Source organism: Xyrauchen texanus, chromosome 15, assembly GCF_025860055.1.
Source record: "Xyrauchen texanus isolate HMW12.3.18 chromosome 15, RBS_HiC_50CHRs, whole genome shotgun sequence".
NCBI lineage: Eukaryota > Metazoa > Chordata > Actinopteri > Cypriniformes > Catostomidae > Xyrauchen > Xyrauchen texanus.
The window spans coordinates 8,498,271-8,523,990 of record NC_068290.1 but is presented as its reverse complement, the minus strand read 5'-3'; the positions used below and the strand labels follow the sequence as shown (position 1 = coordinate 8,523,990).

General features: G+C 37.1%; 1 protein-coding gene across 10 annotated transcripts in view; it reads right to left on the bottom strand.

Annotated features, from left to right (window-relative positions):
- Positions 1-20,466, bottom strand: part of LOC127656058 (chondroitin sulfate proteoglycan 5-like) — a 54,638-nt gene extending 34,172 nt beyond the window's left edge. For 6 of the 10 annotated variants that reach the window (XM_052144202.1, XM_052144204.1, XM_052144203.1 and 3 more), the window contains exons 1-2: positions 19,982-20,466; positions 10,962-11,862 (exon numbers count right to left, since the gene is read on the bottom strand). In XM_052144202.1, coding sequence (XP_052000162.1) covers positions 10,962-11,862; positions 19,982-20,078 — 998 coding nt within the window. In that variant the 5' untranslated portion in view covers positions 20,079-20,466. The remainder of the gene's footprint in view (positions 1-10,961; positions 11,863-19,981) is intronic. The other 4 variants (XM_052144210.1, XM_052144211.1, XM_052144207.1 and 1 more) reach the window with 3 other exon arrangements.
- Between the last annotated feature and the right edge of the window lie 5,254 nt (positions 20,467-25,720).

Here is a 25,720-nt window from a genome sequence, read left to right as displayed (position 1 = left end):
TTCCCTTTATGATTTGTAACCAGTAGCACCTAATAAACATGCAATAATAATAATAATTATTATTATTATTATATTCAACTATTAGTGTATTCATATCATGTAAACACACAACAAAGTTGGCACACATTAGTATATAGCAGAAATATACCCAAATGAATTGGAATTGAAATTGGATCGTAATCAAATAAAATTATGATATTGTGAAGTATAGCAATATATCGAATCGTGACACGTCTATTGCAATACGTTTCGTATCATGAGGTGCCAGGTGATACCCAGCCCTACAGCCAACCAAGTTTAAATGAAATTATACAATATAAATTCGGAATATATGTACTTATTACTATTGTCTCATGTCTGCCAAACATATTGAGTGGTCCAAACATCATCTGCAGCCTGAAACTGAACATTTGATAGGAAGTTTGAATTAAATGTATGTAGCTGCATAGAGAGTTACAGGATGCTCCCTTGCACCCTATTTAGAGCTTATCCTCCAGTGTGCTGTCTGTCTGCACTGGTCTCAGAACAATTCAATATGCACCTTATTTTCATCCTAACTCCATATAAAGCCTTTGGATGAACCCATTGATTGTCAATGCGATAATGCACAGTGATTATAGGATTTCTACGGAAAAAATGCACTGAAGTACACATTAGTGTACATTGTGTTTAGCAGTGGGGCGTTTCGTGATGAATCACTCAAATTTAGAAAATGGTATATCAGATGAAATTAGAGACTCTTATCTTTTGACTCAAACAGGTTTCAATGTAAAAACATAATTAGGTTTCTTGCCAGATGTAGTTTTGTTGGCGTTTCTCCCTAAGACAAACTCTGCTGTGGTCAGCAGCCATGTTATTTTGTCAAAGGAAAGTTTAAACCTTTACTGACAGCACAGTCTCCTGAACTGATATCAGTTGATTTAATTGATTTTAAATTATGCGCTGCATATAGCGAAGTCAAAATACACTGTCTGCGCATGTGTACGCGTGTTCGTACGAGGTTAACCCTACTATAAATGTCTGCCAATTGCAGCATATCCAATTACAGCAATAAAGGCTGACTCATATTGAAAAGAGGTTGGATTTTCATGGGAACTTTGGGATGTATTTATGCTTTCTGACAAGATTAGAAACTCAGGTTTCAGGTTCATAGTCAATGAGTGTAAAGCAGCTCTATTGTACATGTCAGAAGCACTAATGTGGGAGGTTTGAGATGTCATCCTTTACTTGACTGCAACAAACTTTTGAGAACTTAACAGTCATTATATATACAAATTGACACATACAGTAAATAGATTTTGCTCAGATATGACATTATTACAAAACACAAACAAAAACACACACACACACACACACACACACACTTTTTATGAACTCAGCCTGACTGGCCTTAATCTGTTTCCATGCTGGCAGGCTGAGTGAAGTCTGACTCACACTTCTCTCTAAACTCTACAATTCTCACATCTCTGTACTCCACTCTGTGAATGTGTTTTCATGTTCTCTTGTGGATGACTAACACTTCATAGGAAAAACAAAAATCACAAATGAGATTATCTCAAATGTAAGTCTTCTGCATCTCAGATTTGTCTCCTCAGAGGAAAGCCAGTAATCTCACATTTGTCTCCACTAGAGATTCAGAAGAGATCTCAACAATGTCTCAACAAAATGTGCTCAGATTTGCCAAGCTGCCATTTGTCTGCAATCAAAAGAATATAATATGAAATCCAACATTTCTCCGAAACTTTTTATAAAACTGAATTATCTGGACTGTTCTGTCCACATTAATTGTAAAGCTCTATAGTCTTATTTATGTCAATAATTATTTCATTTATTTCTATTTTTATTTCCTAAAGAACAGGGGTGTAAAGTAACAAATTACAAATACTCACATTACAGTAATTAAGTAGTTTTCCCCAGGAATTGTACTTTTTTTAATTAGTTTAAAAATTGAATGCTTTTACTTTTAATTGAATACATTTTAAGTGCTGTAACTGTACTTTTAATGCACTATTTTCCCACCATCTGTGTTCGCTCCTTCCCTGTCCTGATTTTATTTTTATCTATCAAAATGATTTGCTAGTGAGAGTCTCGTGACTCCCGTCAAATCAAATCACACGTAAAGAACTTGAATGGCAGCTGCAGATCTGGAGCCAACTGTTATGGATGTGGAGGATACCTCAAGCACAGTTCAACACCTGAACATCACAGCTGCACCTGAAACGGTTTTTCACAGTGAAAAAGGCCAATTGCTTGATTGTGAGTTTAACTTGCTCAAGCCAGATATCAGCATTAATCCTGCCTCTAATTTGAAGAAACATATCAAGGTAAATTTCATATTTCTGCTTACTAGATTCTGTGTGCGTAAAAGTGTTTTTTTTTTCATTGAATATTTCATGTAACTTGCTTTGGGACCTAATGCATCTCCACAAGCATTTAACATGCTCAGGGTTGCCAGATAAGAGATGCAACACCCCCAGTTTGAGATGTTTATCTAACTCTTGCAGTAATCATTTATCATAGTCATGCAGCCTGTGTTATTCATAGAGGAGACCCGCATCATGACCCTTTTAGCATGTAAATGGGTAATGTTTTAGAAAAAAATAAGTAAAATAAGTAATAAATTAACAGGGAAGTAGAGTTGGTAAAATACATTTATAAGCTCAGCTTTTATTCAGTTTTTTAATGCCTGATAGAAAAGTATCTACCTTTGTAGAGCAATACAATACTTTAGGCAATTGCAGAATAGTCCCATTAGTCACAAATACACTTCAGAAAATTTAGTACACAACTATTTCCTGGCTTAAAAGATAGATACAAAAACCAAATCAACGCAGAACATTGTATCTCAAAAGGAATACAATGTGGCCCCTTAAGTACTACTTGAAGCCCGATGTGGCCCCTTAACCAAAATAGTTGCCCACCCCTGGTCTATAATGTACCCTGTAAATTAGGTTTGTATCACTAAGATAATTGGGTTGATGTGAGAGATTAGGGCAAAGTTATCAATAGGGCTGGGCGATAAAACAATCTTGATGTTTATCTAAATAATATAGAGAGAGATGTCCTCGGTATCGATGTTCTACATCTAGAACAGGGGTGTTCATTACATCGATCGTGATGACAAGACAACCACTGGTTGGTTGATCTAGATAAAATATAAAAGATTTACTTTTATTTCCTGACGTCTGTAGCTGCTCTTTGATTTACAGGCGGCAAATGTTTATGCACTAATGCGGGTAGGCACCTAAACAATCAAATACACTTTATAATTCCACCAGTGCCCATCTTGGTGAGGCATTAATGTAAATGCAGTCGGTTTGGTCTAAGGTGAATGTAAATAGTGGTACAAAAAGCGTATTTGAATCAAAATGTTGGACTTGAAGTGTACATGTAATCGAACTGAGCACTGTCTAGTAGGCTATGATATGAGGCTAAAATTCCCTCATCATTTGCTCACCCTCATGCCATCCCAGATGTGTATGACTTTCTTCCTTCAGAACACAAAATAAGATTTTTAGAAGAATATATCAGCTCTGTAGGTCCATACAATACAAGTGAATGGATGCCAAAAAGGCATTCTTCTCCCTGCTCAGTAGATGGCGATATGAATGAAGAATGTGAACCAGCAAAAACACAAGAAGAAAGTGAAAGTTAAAGTGAAGATTGACTGAGCAGGGAGGAGAATTTATAATACACATTTACTTAAATATTGATCTGTTTCTCACCCTTCCTACTGTATCATATGATTTTTTAAGACATGGAATAAACCACTGGAGTCACATGGATTAGGCTACTTTTATGCAGAATTATGTGATTTTTGGAGCTTCAAAATTTTGGCACCCATTCACTTGCATTGTATGGACCAAAAGAGCTGAGATATTCTTCTAAAAATCCTAATTTGTGTTCAGCTGAAGAAAGTCATACACATCTGGGATGGCATAAGAGTGACTAAATGATGACAGAATTTTCATTTTTGTGTGCATTATTCCTTTAAAGCCCAATGTACCAAACAACTGCTCTACCGCCTCTATTGTGCAGGACATGACGCACCAAGTGACCCTGCTTTTTTGTTCTTTTTTTTTGTTTTCTTGCATTGAACATGTTGCGCAACAATAACTCAGTCGGCATTAAGGGAAATTTAGTCCCTTCACATAAACTGATTTTAATGTAATTGTTTCATACATTATGATATTGAAAATAACGTTTTCATCTTTTAATTTCTGTAATCATGCAGCCCTTTTATTTGTTTATTTAAAAAAAAAATTTGATTCATGTAGTTTTTACAGTATCATAGATAAGTGATGTATTTTAAAAGTTGTCAATCACAAGCACCAATAAAATACCTATATTTTTTATTCTTTCTGGCAAAAGGGAATGTAAATTATGTGTATGTCTGCTACATTTTTAAATTGCAGTATACTGTTTATTTTATTTATTATATAGGGGCATAGATTTCACAACTCAGTACTCAATACTCACTACTCATGAGTACCTTTAAATGAGCTACTCTTTTACTATTACTTGAGTAGTTTTTAGGACAGGTACTTTTACTCTAATCAAACTACATATTTTAATATGTAACAGTGCTCATACAGAGTATTATTTTTCAGTATTCTTTCCACCACTGTCAAAGAATTAAGAGAAACACTTGAGACAATGTTGATACTTGCATCAAACATAAGTGAAACTCTGTAGTGGGTAACGTCTGTGCCACTAGCATCACCTCCTGGAATGGCAAATATAATTATTTTCAAATAGCTTTCTGCCATTGTGCCAAACTCATTGTCCCACCCCAAACTCATGCCATTAGTTGTGCCAATGTTGATGTCTTGGGGTGGTTGGGATGCTCAAACAAACAGCAAAGATTAGATAGCACCACAGGACCTCAGTGTTCACTATTCCAGGAAATCAGCCCACAAACAGCTACTGTATAGTTGTGTCTGCATATTAAACTGAATGAGAAAGCATTTCATAAAAAAGTCAGCTTAAAGTCCCCTGAGCTATGAAAAAGCAACCTTTGAGCAATATAACTCGCCGTGGAATGGTAAAAAAAAAATCTCTCTTTAATTGATCACTTAAGAATTAATGTTAAAAACACGTGTTCAAAATAAAATGAAAACTCAGCTGTCATATGTCTACACATACTAAGAGAAAGATCAGGACAGAACACAAACAACAGAGGTGCATGGTAAGGGGAGGGGGAATGACAAAGCGCTGAAAAGATGTCTGAGCGATTAACATTCATCCTCTAATAAGATTGCACTGGTGAATAAATCAGTATGCTCAGATGAGCGTCATGTACACAAAGCCAACATGGGACACAGCTGCCCAGAGCTCCACTGACCCACTTTGACTAGGCCTGTTTTGGGGAGTTAGGAAGAGTAACCAGTCCCAAAGGGGGGGTTACTGGTGGGGCAGGCATCTATTTACAATGCAAGTACAGGAGCCCTGTGAAACAGTTTAGCCATGAACTCAATGAGAGACTCTTGAGATCCATAGAAATGCACATTTACATTCATGGCATTTAGCAGATGCTCTTTTCCAGAGCCACTAGAAAGGCCTAGAGATGTAATATATTACTGTCCTACTCAATTATGCTGACTGGGTAAAGGGAGTATCTAGGAATGCCACAATGCCACTCATTTATATTAGGGAGTGAGGGTCAAAATTTCAGCAATATCTTTTACAGCTATGTATATGTTGCTTAGATTATGTTTCTATGGTGTTTCACTGCATGCCCAATTATTAGGCAAATTGTATTCCTCAGGATTAATTTGATTGTTGCACGAACACAATGCTCTCAGTCAATCCAAAATGTTATTGAACCTCAAACCTGAATGTTTAACAAAGAAAAAGTGAGTTTTGTCTTTCTCAAGGGAATATATAAGTGCACAATTATTAGGCAACTAAATTACAAAAATAATTTCTCCCAACTCAATTGTTTATTCTCGATATTTAGAGTAGGTGCAACAAATAAGTAACACAAAATGACAATTAAATAAAAATTTTGGCCTTTCAGAAATATTCAGTGACCAATATAGCCACCCTTCATTTCAGTAACTGCCATGAGCCGTCCATCCATGGAGTCTGTCAGTTTCTTGATCTGTTCCCGATCAACTTTTGCTGAAGCAGCAACCACAGCCTCCCAAATGCTGTTCAAAGAGGAGTATTGTCTTCCTTCACTGTAAATCTCACATTTGAGAAGGGCCCACAAGTTCTCAGTAGGATTTAAGTTAGGCAAGGAAGGGGGCCAAGTCATTATTTGGGCATCTTTGAGGCCCTTGCTGGCTAGCCAAGCAGTGGAGTACTTGGATGCATATGATGCAGCATTGTCCTGCATAAAGATCGTGGCCTTCTTGAATGCAGAGGACTTCTTCCTGTACCACTGCTTGAAGAAAGTACTTTCCAGAAACTGGCAGTAGGTTTGAGAGTTGAGTTTCAGTCCATCTTCAGCTCGAAAAGGTCCAACAACCTCATCCTTAATGATAGCAGCCCATACCAGTACCCCTCCTCCACCTTGCTGCCACCTGAAGTGGTGCCCTGTGCCCATCCATCTGGTCCATTAAAAGTCACTCTCATTTCATCTGTCCATAAAACTTTTGAAAAATCAGCCTTCATGTAATTCTTTGCCCAGTCTTGACACTTCAACTTGTGAATATATTCAGTGTTGGCCGTGTTTCAGTCTTCTTGATCTTGGCCATGTCTCTGAGCACTTGGCACCTTGTACTTCTGGACACTGCAGTTCTGGAATATGGTGGCACTGGAGGATAATGGGTTCCTGGTAGCTTCACATTTAATTCTTCTCAAGTCTTTTGCAGTCAATTTGTGCCTTTTCTTCTCCATGCCTTTTTGCACCCCAGTTGACTATTCGCAACAAAATGTTTGATTGTCTGGCGGTTATGCCTCAATAGTTATTTCAAGAGTGTTGCATCCGTCTGAAAGCCATTTTACTATATTTGATTCTTCAGTGTCAGTTAAATCTCTTTTTTGGCCCATTTTACTTGAGGTAATGAAACTGCCTAATAATTATGCACACCTTGATATAAGGTGTTAGTCTCTTTCACCACACCCTCCCTCATTACACAAATATATACCACCTGAAAATGATTGAACGCAATAAGCATTCAAGTTTATATGGTTTGGACTTGGAAAATGTGCATGGAAATAATGATTAGATCAGAATACTCACTTGCCTAATAATTGGGCACACAGTATATTTTGTAAAAAAAAAATTAAAAGAACAAAAACACTAATCCAGAACATCTGACAGAAAGACAAACACATGTGAGAACTTTTTAATATATGAATTGTTTATAGTTCACCCAAAAATTTAAGTTCTCTCATTAACTTCATTATTCACCCTCACTTTATTCCAAAAAGTTTTTAATGAACATCTCAGCTCTGTAGGTCCATACAATGCAAGTGAATGGTAACCAAAACTTTGAAGCTCCAGAAAGCACATAAAGGCAGTATAAAAGTAATCCATAAGACTCCAATGGTTTAATAGAACCCCCTATTCTCACCCATTCAGATTTGGGTGAGAATAGATGAAAATATAACTCCTTTTCCACTATAAATCTTGACATATGCAGTCTCCTTGGCGATCATGATTTTTCATGAGACCTGTCTAGAGACTGCAATTGCGAGATGTACAGTGAAAAAGAAGTTACATTTTGTTTGCTTCAGGAGACATGGATTAATCCACTGGAGTCGTATGGATTACTTTTATGCTGCCTTTTTGTGCTTTTTGGAGCTTTAAAATTTTGGACACCATTCACTTGCATTGTATGGACATATATAGCTGAAATAGTCTTCTAAAAATCTTTGTTTGTGTTCTACAGAAGAAAGAAAGTCATACACATTCGTGATGGCATGAGGGTGAGTAAATGATGAGAGAATGTTCATTTTTTGGGTGAACTATCCCTTTAAATCTGCAGAGTTTCCGATTTTACTCCTGAAAAATAGACCCTAGAAATCTCACATTTGTCCTAGAGTTTCAGGAAACTCAAATATATCTCATCAAATTCTATTGCGATCAAATTATCAGAGTAAGGATATCTATATAACTATGTCAGCAAGACTCATTTCTGTCCGTATTTATTTCTCCTAAGAAAGTTAGAATCATCTGACACATAATTTGAATACCTGAGCAAAAAAAAAAAAAAGGTTTTGGGTTATATTTATTTTCTTTGGGAATGAAGTACATCACAATGAGTGTGAGCAAATTTAAGGGAATTTACTACTATAACCTTGACATCTGGGCTTACGTGAAGGTTGAGGTCACAGTGAGGGCCACTGCACAAATCCAAAAAGAGAGAGAGGGAAGAGATTTATGGCCATGAATAGGGTTTTAATGGTCGCAGTTTGGCTAGGGGATGGCCTAAGGCCACAATCACATGAATTACAACTTGTGGGCATCTGGATGAGTGCTCTGCACTCGTTTTTACCTTCACGTACTACTGAAGGGACCAAAAATTAAACCATGATAGTTTAATTTGGTAACTAGACAAAGCAATTATATCTCATATAAATTATCTTATTCTTTTATATAAATATAATGAGAAGGATATCCTCAACAATGCATGACTTTTATGTGGGAAAGCGAAAGAGGCTTTTCAGGAAGCATTATGCCCAGTTCTCCTCTACCGTCCCTCCCCCACATTGTCCTAATCTGCCCTTGAACATGCTGAATTTCATATCATCGCATACTTATTTTAGCTTTAAGCATAATACTTACTATTACCTCTTTATAATGGCAGTTGCTATATAGCGGTTACGGAAAAATGTATTACTTAGACTGAGGTTGCTCTTTCAAATATTTATGTAACTATCCTTTTATGTACCAAATTTTTGGGAGAAATAAAAATGACACAAATGAGTTAGTAAAAACAATAGTTGGCATATAGCTATAAAATGAGTGTGATAGCATAGCTCAGATAACTTGGTCTTGGAAGACTTCTGTGAGAAATGGAAAACACTGACTTTTAAAAGCAGTCTTTAGTGTCTTGGCAAACCTGAGCACATTTAATATCATTGCAGTCTAAGAGAAACAACTGAGATATTAATGAGATTTCTTCCATCAAATGCAAAAGGCAAAAGGCAGAATGTCACCATTCACTTTTATTGCATATTTTTTTCCATAGAATGAAAGCAAAGGGTGACTAAAGCTAACAGTCTGCCTAACACCTAATTTTGTATTCCATGGAAGAAAGAAAGACATATGGGTTTGGAACAACATGAGGTTGAGTAAATGATTACAGAATGACAATTTGTGGGTGAACTACTGAGATCTATATGTGATTTTTTTATTTTCTCATGGGTCAGATTTGCTCTGATGATAAGTACATCTGCTGTGATGAAGTTGATTGTCATTCTTCTTAATTAGACATCTTAGTAACATTTTTCATGAGAAAGGAGAGATCTGTTGTCATAACGCAAGGCACGTGAAAACAAACAAGATTTGTGAACATAAACTTGTTACTAGTGTGCATGTGGGTCACATGTTTTGGCAAAAACAGTTGTGCTCAAAATAATCTGGCAGCTAGAGGGAATTTTCCTAATAAACTTTCCTCATAAAGAATCTGGGAAAAGTTAGGTGCTTTCTGTCCGTGGCACTCGGCTGTCCTAGTGAGAGTCCTCAGTTCCCCTTGTGGCCAGATGCAACATGAGGGAATGAGTTTCCCTCTATACCATTCCAATTTTAAACTAGATTTGATGTTTTCTAAAAATAAAATTGAAAGTCGATACAATGCTAGGGTGTTGTGGTTGGTTGGCAGGGCGTTGCTATGCTGTTGCTAAGGTGTTCTGAGATTTTTTTAGCTTTTTGCTATGCAGTTGCTAGTGTTTTGGGTAGTTGTTAGGTGCTTGCATATTGGCCCATGTCAATAGAACCCACCCTCAATAGAATAATATTCTATTCCCTTGATTTTGTGTAAGGGGCTGTTCACACCGAATGCTTTTTTGCATCTGTCCGTGTTATTTTTCAATTGTTTTTCCATGTAAATATGTACTTAATGAATGTTTTTGACTGTGTCTTGCTCCCGCACAGAAGCACAGCTTTTTTTAAACACTGTGTCAGGATGAACTGAACTGTTAAAAACGTGTCTCAAAGCACCAACTTTCTGTTGTATCTTTTGCAATGAATCTTGCTTTTATTGAACGTGTTTGGTCTGAACGGTCCTTAAGGCATACTTTCACCCATTTTATCATCTTCCAGGCCAAAATAAAATGTCTGATCACTTAAAAGCATAATCCACCCAAAAATTAGGAGATTTGTTTTTTTTGGCAGATTGGCAGCCTCAGTAACCATTCAATTGAATTGAATATTTTTTAACCACTTTTCCACTATCAAGCCAGTGCGAGCCAAGGCTATCAACTGCTTACCCAGGGCCAATAGCCTTGGACCTCGAGCCTCGAGACCAAAATCAATCTGCATTCCCACCATTGGCCTAAAACCTGCCCTTAATACGTTACCCTGGTGCCAACGGCACACACCCCGCCCATTTTACAAGCAAGGGAAAACTCAAGTTAACATATCAGACTCTCTGTATCAGACTCCCCCCCCGAATCTGTACTGTTGTGTGCTGGATACACAATTAGGCAAGTTCGGCTATTGGCAGTTGTCCCCAAGGAAGCCCTGAGGAGGCAAGATATAGCCCTGGAAGTGACAGTGGGAATGCAACTGGCACTTGCAGGCACAAGCATGCCCTTATTTGGCCGATAGTGGAAACGTAGCTAATGAAAGTGAATGGTGACTGAGGCTGTCATTTTGCCTAACATTCCCTTTTGTATTCCAGGTAAGAAAATAAGTCATACAGTCTTGGAACAACTTGAGGGTTAGACAATAATGACACAATTGTAGTTTTCAACGTATAAGCAATAGTAATAGCAAATAGTTCATTATTTTGGCTCAGAATGTTTTCTTCTCAATGACTATTCTGATTCTTCTTCTAAACGCTTACCTGCAGAACATCTGAGTTCCCTCCAGGACGTAGCATTGGCCTCCGTTGAAGCAGAAGCTGGGCTGAAGGTTGCATGGGGACTTGCAGGTGCCATTGCTACGGACAAAGCCCTGCCGACAGTCTGAGCCATAAACAGAGTCACCCACGTCTGGGGGAACAGGTGATTCCTCGACTGCATTGGACCATTTGGTTTGTGTGTTATCAGGGTTGAAGGACAAACGTGGGTGGATTGGCTCGGAGGAAGGCGTAGTGGTGAGATCATCATCGTAAGAGTCAGTAGTGCTGCTGTAGGGGTAATCTTCCGTAGTGGGAGACACGCTGTCATCATAGGGCGTTGTGTAGTCTTCCGGCATGTCCCAGGAGGTGGGGTCACCGCCCTGAAGCTCATGGGGGGACAGAGATGGAGGTTCTAGGTTCTTGTGACTGGAACCAGAGTCGAAGAAATCTACAGTTACGTCTGAAGGCGAAGGTGGGGGTGTAGGGGGAGGGGTTGTGGGAGATTCGTGATCTTCATGGTCCAGGTCAAACACAGTGGTCTCCATGTCTCTTTTGGCCTGCCAAGGTGGCTGTGTGGGTACATCTGGTGTAACTTTTTCCTCTTCATGTTTCTGATCCTTTGTAAATTTATTGTCTGGGTCATGGGGTAGCAAGTGGTCGGTCTCAGCAGAGTCAGGGCTGATCTCTGGGCCTGGCAAGCTGGTGGTGGCCATCTTACTAGTACCAGGAGTTGGTGAAATGACCTCTTCCAGCATGCCACTGCCTTCTTCCTTCTGCTCACTGCCTTGAGTCAGGTATGTGGCACTGGACACTTCTTTCAGCTTCTCCTCCTCACCCTCGGTAGACAAGGAGGTCACATTAAGAGCACTGTCAGCCTCAGTCTCATTTCCCACTACAGTGTTTCCTGTTGAAAGGAGAAGATTACATTTGAAATGACTCAAGAAAACACTGAAAACTCTTAAAAAAAAACCTTTCCTCCCAAACAATAAAAAAATACTTTATTTAGATCTTCTGCATTAGTTATTTTCTTTCTCAAAGGAAGCTCTCCAAATGTCTCCAAGTTTCTTTAGCAAGACTTGAGATTAAATGTGATTATTTTACTAATGTATGTTCTTCTCAAAGATGAAGGATAAGGGATTAGAGGTTGAGACTAGAAGCACAGGGGTTCCCAACTGAGCAATGATTCGTTTAAGAAAGGGACACATTTTTGACCAAATTGGGAAAGATTACACCACTTCAGTCTGGCCATTCTCTATTGACCTCTCTCATCAACAAGGCATTTCCATCCACAGAACTGCTGCTCACTGGATGTCTTTTGTTTTTAGCATCATTCTGAGTAAACTCTAGAGACTGTTGTGCATTAAAATATCAGGAGATCAGCAGTTACAGAAATACTCAAACATGCCCGCCTGGAACCAACAATCAGGCCATGGTCGAAATCATGAGATCACATTTTTCCCCATTCTGATGGTTGATGTGAACATTAACTAAAGCTCTGACCCGTATCTGCATGATTGCATTGCACAGCTGCCACATGATTGGCTGATTTGATAATTGCATGAATGAGTAGGTGTACAGGTGTAACTAATAACGTGGTCGGTGAGTGTGTGTGTGTGTATATATTTATATGTTTTTTGGGGTTTTTTGGGCACTTTTTGCACTGTGGACCTATGCATCACAAGAGATTTCTGTAGTCTTTGTCATTTTCTCTTAAAGTCATGATAATTCCCACCACATTGTCATTTCCACCATATATCATATTCTATATTGTGAATTATAGAATTCTGGGTTGGAAATGAAAGTGATGAAAATGTAACAATTTTGGGATAAAATGTCCTACTCCTTTTTCTTTGTTATTTCATAGCTAACATATTGTTTATCCTAAATATACTCAATTAAATACATTTTTGCAATTAATAATTCTGCAAAATTAAAGCTTGAATGGAAATTATGTAATAATAATATTCTTCTCTCATGTGATATTTACCTTGCATTTTCACATGTCTCATATTTAATCTTACGCATGATCTTCACTGACACTTTTGTTGGCTAGGTAAAAGAGTACACTATAATTAGAAAAAATCTATTTGGGGCAAAACATTTTGGTACGGTGGAAATGAAGCCACTACTGTGGTGGGACACTCGTAATAAAGGAAAAATGTATAGAAATAATTATCCCACAATAAAAATGTAAATTGTTTATGCTTCTTTCATTCTTTGTTTAGATTATCATAGTTTTCATGTAATCATTTGTATTTTTATGATGGCTTTTCATATTTTAAAGCTACACTATATAACTTTGTTTTGTTTTAAAAATAGCAAAATGTTATTATTGAGAGAGTGCAACAAATATCCATATTCCAAACCATTACTTTACCCAAAAACACTTTGATAAACCTATAACAATTATATATTTTAGAGCTGTTGGGAGTAGCGTGAAGCTGAAAGTTTGCTGTCACAACAAACGAGGAAAATTGACCATGGATCATTCAAAATGGCAAACTTCCGGGGAATCACTGGATGTAAAATAAATGATACTCCGAACAGAGCGGAGTCCACAAGCAAAAAGGGAAAGCAACACAGGCCATAATAAAACCTGAATCAATAACGGCTTTTCAGAGGTGGCAACAACTTAAAGGATGTAAAAGCGACCCAGAGATGGCTTTTTTCTAACTCAGCAGGTCCATTCGCTCTGATAAGATGTCCTGTGTCAGTGTACACTGGTGCCTCGAACCACATTCATCCGCGCAGAGGAGCAGAGCCGAAGAACAACTTATGTCATTACAGAAACAATGTTCTTCCGCAAGACAAGCAGATTTATTTTTTAACTGCTAGAGGGTCAAAAGTTACATTTTTTTGTCTCAAGAACATATCTATGTTTCTTCTGTTAAAACTAAAGGCTAATAAAGAAATAGAATGAAGAAAGTCTGAGACAATATGTGTGACAGTGGAGTTAAAGCTCTTTGGCTCGGTGTCGTTCCACTAGAAAAAGTTTCCCAAAATGGCCAAATGTATTTGATCTGGGTTTTGTTAGTAAACCAAAATCACGTAAACCACTAATGCAATATTTCTGATAAAGACAAATCTGATAAAGCCCCATTGTGATAACATTTGATGTTAGCAAATCTATAATTTGGTATTCAATTCTCTGCATTTGTTCAAAATGAATGTGCATTTACACTCATTTTAAAAATAGAGAGAGGTGTTTCAAGTGGTTAGTAACATTTGTAATTTCTATGGCAACAGCAAATAAATTGCCAGCAAAATGCAAAAAAAAAAAAACTACAACAAAAAAACAAATGGCACACACTCATGAAATGGGCAAATATATCCCCTTCTTAAGAGCATGGCCTGTCAGAGCAATTAAATAAGGTGAAAAATGTTCACCAATATCTGTGGTCCGTGGATCAAAGTACACTTACTGGAACAAACGAAACACTCAAATAAAAGAAGAAAGCAGTTTTCTGTTTTTACTGCATCTTGTCAGTTTAAGGGAGATACATGAAGATAAACTGAAAGCTTCTCCTTAGAAGGAAAAGAGACATAAGTCATGAAAACCACTCAAACAAAACACAAATATCAAAGTTATCTCCGTAGACACAAATATCTTTAGTTTCTAAAAAGTGCATTGAGCAAACAATGCATGCCGTGTTCATTTTAAAGTCATAATAGCGATGGCTAATACAGACCAATACAGGAAGTCATCATCAATCTGATGGAGCTGTACTAGATAGAATCCAGATGTGTAATTAAAAAAGCATGACATATTGACACATTTGAAGAAAAGGATTTGCACCATTCTCACAACGACTAATGTTAAGTATTGAAGCTCTCATTTGAGTAATCATATCGTGTTTGCTGTTCAGTGTATCAAGTAAATTGCATAATTGTGTTTTAGAGTGACTCGTGTAGAGAACGTGATATAGGAATCCATGCTGTGGTGTGGAAGGCCTGAAATTGATCATACAGAACGGTTAATGCACAACCACTTTCAATCAATGGCAAATGCGTGTCATGGATACTTGCCAGTAACTAAATTAGAACCAGGATTTTGGAAAGTGTACGCTTCATATAGAGACACATCTCCACAAGCAGGAATGACCAAGCCAGAGAACAGTCTATCAAAACTATTTGTTCAGTAAAAAACACATTTGACACCAGCTGGAACTCTGGCATTGTAGATTGTGTGGCTTAAATAGTCACATCTGGGTCAGATCTTTACTGCCACCACATTATCCAAGATGTCCTGCCATATGATGGAGTGGTGGTGGTGTAGTGGTCTAAACCACATAACTGGTAAACTGATAATCAGAAGGTTGCTGGTTCGATCCCCACAGCCACCACCATTGTGTCCTTGAGCAAGGCACTTAACTCCAGCTTGCTCCGGGGTGATTGTTTCTGTAATAAGGGCTCTGTAAGTCGCTTTGGATAAAAGCGTCTGCCAAATGCATAAATGTAAATGTAATGATTAAATGTGTCTCCCTGATGGGACACAGTCCAGAAGTGCAGAACTGGGGGCCCCAGGTAGAGTGCAGTCTGAGATGACACAAAGGGTCCTTGTGTTTCCCCCTTTTCTCTGAGAGGGTCAAATCTTGTTAATACCCGGTTACTCCTTTTTTTCTTCCGAGCATCCCCAATACTGCCCTGAGAGGGGAGGAGGTAATTTGGGAGCATGTTCCAGGATTTGGGGATTGCTCTTTGGTGGCTAGTCTAGGAGAAATGATGACCATAGTTCTTAGTTGCATAAATCTAGGGGAGATGCCAAACTCTTTGTTTGTTTAGCTCTGGAGACAGCAAAGGGAGGACAGTGATTAGTGGTTTGTGTGTACCTCTGATTGTAGGCTGCCCTAGCAACTGTGGAAGGTACAACTCAGAACCTCTGGGACCTCAGTGTAAAGGCAATTATTCGATGAGTTTTCATTATTCATTATTCATGTATTGTTAAGAGGTAAACTCCAACAACAGTTTGATTGTATTGAAGTCAACATAAAACACTGTTCGGAACCAATTTTACTGCCAAATACTTCCACAATGTGACGTATTACCAAGTGAAATGAGATATTCCACTTTAAAAATATGTTGGGTAAGACTTGATTTCATCCACCTGGAATTGATTGAATTGTGAAAGGTTGTCTCTACATGACAGGTGTTTGGATAGGCATGGGAATTGTAAGGAATTCAACGATTCCGGTTCCTGAACAGTCCCATTACTTATTTTTCTGAAAGAAATTGCCATTTGCAATTCTTATTAAGTTGTTTCAGAGGCAGAGCAAGTCATTATATATATATATATATATATAGATAGATAGATAGATATAGATATAGATTTAAGATTATGTTAAAGGGGTCATGTCATGAGGAATCCCATTTTCCTTGATATTTTGACATATAAGACTGTAAATTTCAGAACTCAAAACTTAAACTGTGGCCTAACTATTCCAGATCCCTGTTCAGATGCAATGTGTTGGATGTAAATGATGTCTAGCTCCTGAAATTGTGTTTTATAATGTTGTGGAGCTGGTTAATTTAAAAATGCACACTGTTAGCCAGTCAGAACAGTTACACTGAAGTTTTAAGGAGGCGCTTAAGCCAAAACCCAGCGTTTCAGACAGAGCGCCAGAGACAGGGTGGAAAATGATCATATATTACAAAATAATGACTGTTTTAAAACCAAAAAACCTTACTAACATTATTGGTGGACCTCAGGGAAGATAATAAAACGATATAAAAAAAGAGCGTTTCATGACCGCTTTAACATTTTTCTTGGGAATCACATGCACCAATAAATCTTTTAAAAAAATACTAGTGACATGTAAATTGAAGAAAAATAATTTAATTATTGATCTGTTTCTCACCCACACCTATCATATCATTTTAGAAGATATGGATTTAACCACTGGAGTCATATGGATTACTTTTATGCTGCATTTATGTGCTTTTACATCCTTCAAAGTTCTGCACCATTTACTTGTATTGTATGGACCTACAGAGCTGAAATATTCTTCTAAAAATCTTTGTTTGTTTTCAGCAGAAGAAGAAATTCATACACATCTGGGATGGCATGAGGGTGAGTAAATGATAAGATAATTTTCATTTTTGGGTGAATTATTCCTTTAACTTGTATTGAAACCAGGAAATTCCTTTAAACTTTAACAAGGAGACGGAAGCTATAATCTGGACTTGATAATATAATAACTTTTATCTTGTACAAGAATAAAGATTTTATTAATAAATAAAAGTTTTATTTCCATCCATCCTTAACAACCTACCATCCATGGAATATTTTACTTGAGCTAATTATTCAGGTATTAACAGTCAGATCTTTTGACCTTGGGATATAATCTCCCAGCTGCCAATGGACGTCTCTATACCTCCCGTTGCATTAATCTTTTCATTTCTGTACTCAACAGGTGCTGGAACGGAGGAGGGATGTGTTGCCATGGGAACCAGCTTACCGTCAATGTGCAGAGTGAATGCAGTGACATTCACTCAAATGATTGAATGCGTTAAATGCATTGTGCAAGAAAAAAAAACATCATCACAAATTCATACATTCACATCAGGCCACATTTAATAACTAGAAAATAAATACATTTTTACAAGTCTTCAACAAAAGAATATTAACATGCAATCCATACACACCTGCTTGATGTTCTAGCATCTTCACAACCACTGATGATTCATTTACATCCTCTCTGTCATTGTTTTATTTTGACAAGCTAATTAAATAAGCTAATAAGTTCTACATTGCCATCTGTTTAATTCTTTTTGCTAAACTGCATGTTTGAATTCACATGGTAGAGTATGTGTGGGGTGCGGTGATCAGATATGTTCCTGATGAAACACAAAATGGCAGCACTGAACATTAACACAGCACATCTTTTCATTCAAATCACTTAATCTGGCTGCTTTAAATGATGGGAATGAATAGAAATTAAGGTAATGAACACCCAGTAAACTCAAGAAAAAATGGAGGTCAAGACATTGTTAAAAGCAAATGAATCCACCTGGAAACAAGATGTGTTGACTTTCTTTGGCAGCAAGTGGTTGTGAATGAATGCAAATGAGATGAAGAGTTTTTGAGTAAATGACACCACACCCTACAGAAAGTGCATACCACTATAGCCTATGAATCCATCAAATGTCAAATGCAGTAATATTTACATGCAGTAACTTTGATTTCATGAAAAAAAAAATGCAATATGTTAACATGACCATGTTAACATTAAGCAACCTGTAATTGAAGTAAATGACATCATATCCCCGAAACAAAGAACAGCAGTCCTTAAAACTGTGTTGAAATATTTGATTAAACGGTTTGCCCCTTTAATTTGAGAATATAGCACATTCCGAATGGTGGACTACATTTGTAAGGATTACCAGCGTGGTTGAAGTAATGATGGCACACCCCAGATATCCTTACCTCAATCGAGCGAGGGTTAAAATGTTATGTTAAAGCATCTAGCAGATATTCTCCACTACAGCTCAAAGGGATTGAGATCAATTCAACTTGCTTTTAATGTAAGCTTTCATTGCTTTAGATTGACACCCAGTAACAGGTGGCACATACATAAAGATAAAACTGCTATTAATCAAATGGTTCAATTTATCAATGCCAAGAAAAAGAGCATTAGTTGAGATCAGAGCAACCTTTGTAAGGTGTACATAATTTGACATAATGGACAAATAAGATACCATTATCAAAAGCTACAATCAGTAAGATGTGCTGGGCAACACCTTTTTTCTCCACCAGCAGCTGAATCCGTCCAGCTTGGAAGAAACCAAATGTGTGTCCACTGGACTCTTGAGACGATAAAAGGGCAATTCAGCAATTACGGAAAGTGGGTACATTATCAAATCAAATACTGAGACAGGGGCTGAACAAACAATAAAAATCAAAAGCAGGTAAGAAATAGAATAAATCTGGTAAAGGGCATGATCACTGGTGACATCATCTTTACCTGGCTGGTACCATCACACCAGCTTTAACAAAGGTGCATAGGGGCATCATCATTCAGTAAAATTTGCCATGAGTATCTAATAAATGAACCTGTACATAGGCTGATTGAAATGGTTATTCTTTTCCCCCATGCATTTGATTGATTTATCATAAATGATGGCAAGAACACTATTCCCTGTCCTGTTGCTGGGCGGTGAAATGCAGAAATTGAGCATCCAATTGGATGGACAATAGATTAACTTCCATGCATTTAGGTTTGATATGATTAAACGACCTGAGTAATTACACAGATAAAGAGAAACTAGATGAGGTCATCCGTAATGCTGAGTGATCTATCGGAATTTGAAACACACCAGTGCTTGTGGAAACAGTCGTTTCCCATTGGGTTGGTCCTCCATCCTTCCCTGGACATCTTGGGAATGGGGGAATAACACAATGTGTCCAAAAACCCAAGCATGTGGCCATCACAGCTATAAAGACATTCATTTTTTGTGCGTAAAATCAATACATAAGCATAAAGAGAGTGATTTGCAACCAGAATCGTGCTGTGCAAGATTGTCCAAGCATAAATTATTCGGTGCTATAATCCTGCCTTTGTGTGCCTCCTTCATTGCCATAGTGACAACAGCTGCTCTTTGGAGTAATCACAGCACAGTAACTCTGCACATGTCTAACTACTACTAGGTGCTACTACTGCACTGGGAACCAGAGAAAAGAGAAATATTGCACGTGACATTACGGTCAAAACCTCAAAGCAAAATTGTATTAAAAATGTCTATAAATGTTTTGTTTTTGCGAGGGGGTCCTTTCCTTTCAGTTTAGGTTGATTAATGATGATGTGCATTTTTGGACGAATCCCAAAATATCCCAGTACGACATTTAACCTACATTTGCAGCACTGGTCCAAAGCAGATTCGTGATTCATGATTCACAGTCATGATTCAAGCGCACACAGCAAACCGCTGCACTACTGACCGACATTCTCATTTTGCAATGCAGCTCTTTCATGTCACCTCGTGTGTGAAGGCTTATTTTAATATGCAAGTTTAAAGACAAATCTTACCATGGGCAAACAATGGTATCAAGAAGACAACCAGAAGGGCAGAGACCATCGGCGCACTCCAGCATCCAGAACAGAACATCATCTCTTTTCGGCTCATGCTTGCATGTAACAGTAAGAAATGTACTTGGAAAAATGCTATAACCACTTAAAACTGATTATTTCAAGTCGAGAAATAAATCCCAGAAGCTTCTTCTTGTCCAGTCTGTTATATCACATCTCCTCTGCGCGTCTCCATGTCCACTTCTCTGTGAGATGTTCACCCGTCAGTTTTTTCTCTCTCTCTGTGCTATGGAATTTGTTCCTTTATGGTCCCATTGCCACTGACCATGTGCAAGTCGGTGATCTCGCTGGAAGCCGGACGGACACACGCGCGCTTACTGCCGAATTAACCGGGTTCTGGACCGACGCGCGTCCAGGAGAGGGTAGCTGCGATTCTACGCGCTCTCTCACAGTCCGAGAGGGAAAATAATTTCGGCTCCACTGTCTCACCACCCCCTCTTCTCCACAACCCCTCCCCAAGATCTTATCCCTTTCAGTAATATTCAACTACTCACAAACCGCCTTTCAATGCTTGTTTTTGCTTTGCTCGTCCAAAGGGTTTTATTTCGGATAGTTGGTATGTATTTAATAGAATAACAGCTAGTATGTTAATACATGTAGGCCTAGTCTATTTAAAAATATTATCAAAATAGTTAATAAAAATAATTAATAAAAATATGCACTTTAAATCTTTTTCATTTTCACTTACCAGCAAATATGTTATTTAGGCTATTAAATAAATGAACATAATTGGAAATAAATACATAAATAAATACATTGTATAATATGGGCTATAAAACATATCTGGATCTATTTAAATTGTATTCATCTAACTCCATATTTATTTTATTTTCCTGCATATATTTATAAATATATAGGCTATTATATATCAACAAAATAATTAATAAAAAATGCATTAATAGGCCTAATAAATATATACGTATAGCTATAGTGTATATATATATTTATTTAATAATATTTAGATATATACAGTGCTGAGGAGTAACCTATTTCAAATCATTTGGATTGCATAATAACATTAAAGTTACTTTTTTTAAGGATTAGGTGATCACACATTAACAAACAGCAGTAAATTGTTCAGAATTTATTGATTCCCCTAATACTTCTTTTTCAAATCTTGTAAATATGTATGCTGCCATATGTGAGACCATGCCTTCTCCTGACAAATAATTATGCAAGTTACTAAAAACTGCTGATGTGTAGCTGTGAAATACTATGTCAAGTCATTTTCACTTGTATAGCGCACATCTTTTCAAAGCCGCTTTACAGAAAATACATTTTCTGTTATGTCTGCATCACATCCAGTGACCTTCAATTACACTTCAATTATTGATTCAGGAAGTCTGAACAAAACAAAATAATTCTAACCTGGCAGACAACATTTTACCAAAAAATCCTCTTCAAAATAAGAATAATTTACACCATCTTTTTCTACCATCTTGGCCGATAATAGTATTAGTATAGTAATGGTATTTTTCTTCACATTGTGTCAAAATAGTATAGATTAATGTTCAAATGCATAACATAATAATATAACAACAAATATTCAAGAGTCAGGTCAGAGGTAATCCAAAAGAGATGACATTACTGACTGCAATTTAGTCATGCAGTTTATACTCAGTATCGTGTTTCAATTCTGAAGTAATCTACCCAGTACTGTATATATTTATATATACAGAATTATAGAATATCTTTTAATAAAATTACATTTGATTACATTAGAAATGGGAAAATTGTGATGTAAATTGCAACATCTACCAATTTAATATTCTACAGCACAAAACTTAAAATCATGTAGCCGTAAATAGGGATTTTGTAGCAACTTCCCCAACCTGTTACCATGCAAGCAACATTTTGGACATGCGTGTTTTTATGCACATGAGGGCGTGGAGTTTCAAAAACAATTAAAAGCAGGGACAAGAGAGGAAAGAGGAGATACATATGTTGTTTTTAAGACTGTGATATGGTCCAGATTGTTTACGGATTGATGATTTAAGATGAGGAGAATGGGACAATAAAGCCAGAGGAGGGGTGGGAGGGATGAGATACGCTCCCCAGGCGGCGGTGATGAATGCAGGAGGGTTGGAGGTGTCAGTGGGGGTTGGCAGCATTCTTCCACAGAGCACCATTGAGAAAGACAAGGGGCTGCAACAGGCAGTTTACCAGTGGCTTGCATTTGTGATCTGTGTGTGTTTGTGTTATGAGTGTTCACTTTGTCTGTGGTTGAAATTTCCACTTCTCTTTTGAGCAACAAAAAATACCAGCAAAAAGGAAGAACAAAATGATAATTGCATCATAAAGCAATGAGAACTGACTTCCTTTCAGAACATATAATGGGACAAATGAACCATACTGCCCCTCACTTTTCATTGAAAACTTCATCCCAGCCCATCACAAGTTTCATTATAAGTTTGAAGAAGCGGAAGTATAGAAAACATCCGGACAAATGCTGTTCAGATTTGAGATTCAATACAGTACATTTGAAACATGAAACAAGTTATGCAGTTTGAAACAAGTGAATCATGATGAACATCTGAGGAGGTTGTTCATAGGTTCTCATAGGTTAAAAAGGCTCATAAATCGGCCAAATTATGTTTTGCTTTAAATCTACTGATATTAACACTGACAGTTTGGTTTAGGGTATACAATTAAGGGTAGGGTGTAGAATATATATCATTACCACTGTATAAAATCCAGTGAGTCTATAAGCCCCCACTAAAATAGTGAAGAAAAAGTAGCTTTAAAAAGTTTTTAGTGCAACCAAACTGTGATTTAATTGTACTGATCAATTGATCTGGCCTACGCTTTAAAAATGTACATTGAACACCAAAGCTAGACATATGCTTTGAGCATTTGAGCATGGAACATTTCTCTAGAGGCAATTCTTTGGTCAGTCACATCACACTTCTAAAGAAAACCACTTTAAAATCAGCAGCCAGTTTCACCGGGTGACTTTGCTTTTCCTCACTTCCTGAGTTTGAACCTACAGGGTTCATATACCATATTAATGCATTAATATTGTAAACAGGATATAGGATTTTCCTATGATCTCTGGACATTTATATCAGTATGCCATTATTGTAGTGACTGTTTACTGTTGTGCAAGAAGTTATATTAAGACAGCAAGAAAAATATATAACTGAGGGATTTGATATAAATGAGGGAATTATGGGGGAATAATTACTTGTGTGATACACAAAGCACTGCACATTGCACAATCAAATATCTTTTAACATTCTTAGTTCACATTATGTCTTTCTGCCTCTTTTGTACATTCAGTTGAATGAGAAAGTACCAAAATATTGATCTTCTCCAACCACATTGGACTCATTAACCCAGGGGAAGTGGAGAGCCGGTATAATGTGGACCTCCAACCAGAGCTCTTACAATAATGCCTATAAAACTAAAGTAAAATAAAATAAAGTTTACTCACCCTTATTCAAAAAAAGACTTTCTTCTGCTGAACACAAAATCAGAAATTTTCACGAATATTGATACAGTGGCAGTGGATAGTGACTCATTTTCAAGCATCAAAAAGGACAAAAAGTATCATAAAAGTAGTTCATGTGACTCATGCTTAATATTCTTTGTCCACTGAAGTCAAACAATAGGTTATGTTAAGAAAAAAATTGTTGTGAAAATCCTGAAATCCGTTGCACATTAATGAGCATTATGAGATAAGCTTGTTCATAATGGTTTGCGTGTTTACACAAGAACTAGCATTGTTTAGCACTAATATCACTGCAAGTTAACTGTGATTGTATGGAAAAGACGGTTCGAGATATTCATAAATACTGTATGTATATTTAGAGTGACTGGGAATTCATATCTATCTATATATATATATGCTGACATGTTGTGCATTCTGAGATGTTATTCTACTCACTTCAGTACAGAGTGGTTGTCTGAGTTACCGTAGCCTTTTTGTCAGCTCAAACTATTCTGGCCATCATCAACAATGCATTTCCATTCACGATCACTGGATGTTTTATGTTTTTTGCACTATTCTAAGTAAACTCTGAAGACTGTTGTGCATTAAAATCCCAGGACATCAGCAAAACAGAATTACTCAAACCAGCCCATCTGGCACCAACAATCAGGCCACAGTCAAAATGACTGAGATCACATTTTTTCACTCTTCTGATGTTTGATGTTACAGTTTTTCTCAATTGCTTTGGCTCAGTTCTCAAGTGTTTTTTTTTATTTCCCAAAACATTAAGTTCAGATCTCTGAACAATTCGCTTCTTTTTCACATCAGATTGGAATTTCTTATTGATTTGAGCAACTTGCAAATGCTTTGGCACATGTGTGCAAAGAGTACATACAACTGTCTGCAGTTTGGACAACAAATAATTGCATATGGCTTGTTGATCAAAACTGATGACTCGATTCTCACTTACACTGTCAAACACTTCAGAACTTCTCAGACATTTTTTATTGTGTAAGCCATCACATTCAAAACGATCTATTCAATTATCATAATTAGTATACATGAATGTATATTCTAAAATATATCTGACATTGACATTGTTTGTAATGTTTGCTAAATTGGCACATGACCTCTAATTGCATTCGCAATCTAATTGCAAATTACCTCTAATATGAATCAACCATTTAACCAATCAACTTTGGGAGTATATATATATATATATATATATATATATATATATATATATATATATATATATATATATAGATTGCCCACAGCACAATCACTGCTGTAGAAGTTTTTGAGAATGGAGGACATTCACAACCCTGAACTGCAGCAACATGCTCATGGAAGAGCAATTGAAGGCGTGTAAGAATACGTGGTGGTGGTAGAGGAAGAAATAATCGAGGAAGAGGTGGAAATAGAAGAGTCAGAGTCTCTGATGAAATCAGAGCCACACTTGTGGATCATGTCATAAATCATGGTTTAACAATGGAAGAGGCTGGTCGAAGAGTACAGCCTAATGTAAACAGGTCCACAGTGTCATCAATTGTGCAAACCTTTCAGTAGGGAAAACAGGTAAATATGTTTTTTTGTTTTGTTTTACAGTATGTAAAGTATTTTTACAGTATAAACAACAATATTGTAAAGGTAAATGCAAGTCTATTTGTTTATTCTATAGAACTGCACGACAACCTCGGCTGGTGGCAGAGCAGCAGTATTTAACCAACTGCAAGAACAAGAAATTTGCAACATGGTCATAGCCAACAATTCCATCAGGCTAAGAGAGATCCAAAGTGCAATCATAAATGACAATAATGTCTTTGCAAATATAAATTCTGTCAGCATTTCCACCATAGACAGAGTTTTAAAAAGACATCAGATGACTATGAAACAGCTCTATAAGGTGCCATTTGAGAGGAACAGTGAAAGAGTCAAGGCGTTATGGTACCAGTATGTCCAGGTAAACCATTGGTGTGCACTTAGTGAGTTTTCCTGTTTTTCTAAGATGCCTGTATTACTTTACTGTAAGTTTCAGAAACCCATAAGAAAAAACATTTACTGTTACATTTTTTTCTGTGTTTCTTCATAGAGAATCATGGAGTTAGAAGTACATGAAACGACCCACATTCTTGTTTTTGTGGACGAGGCTGGGTTTAATCTGTCCAACGGCCGGAGACGTGGTCGCAATCTCATTGGACACCGAGCCACAATTGACACACCAGGCCAACGTGGGGCCAATATTACAA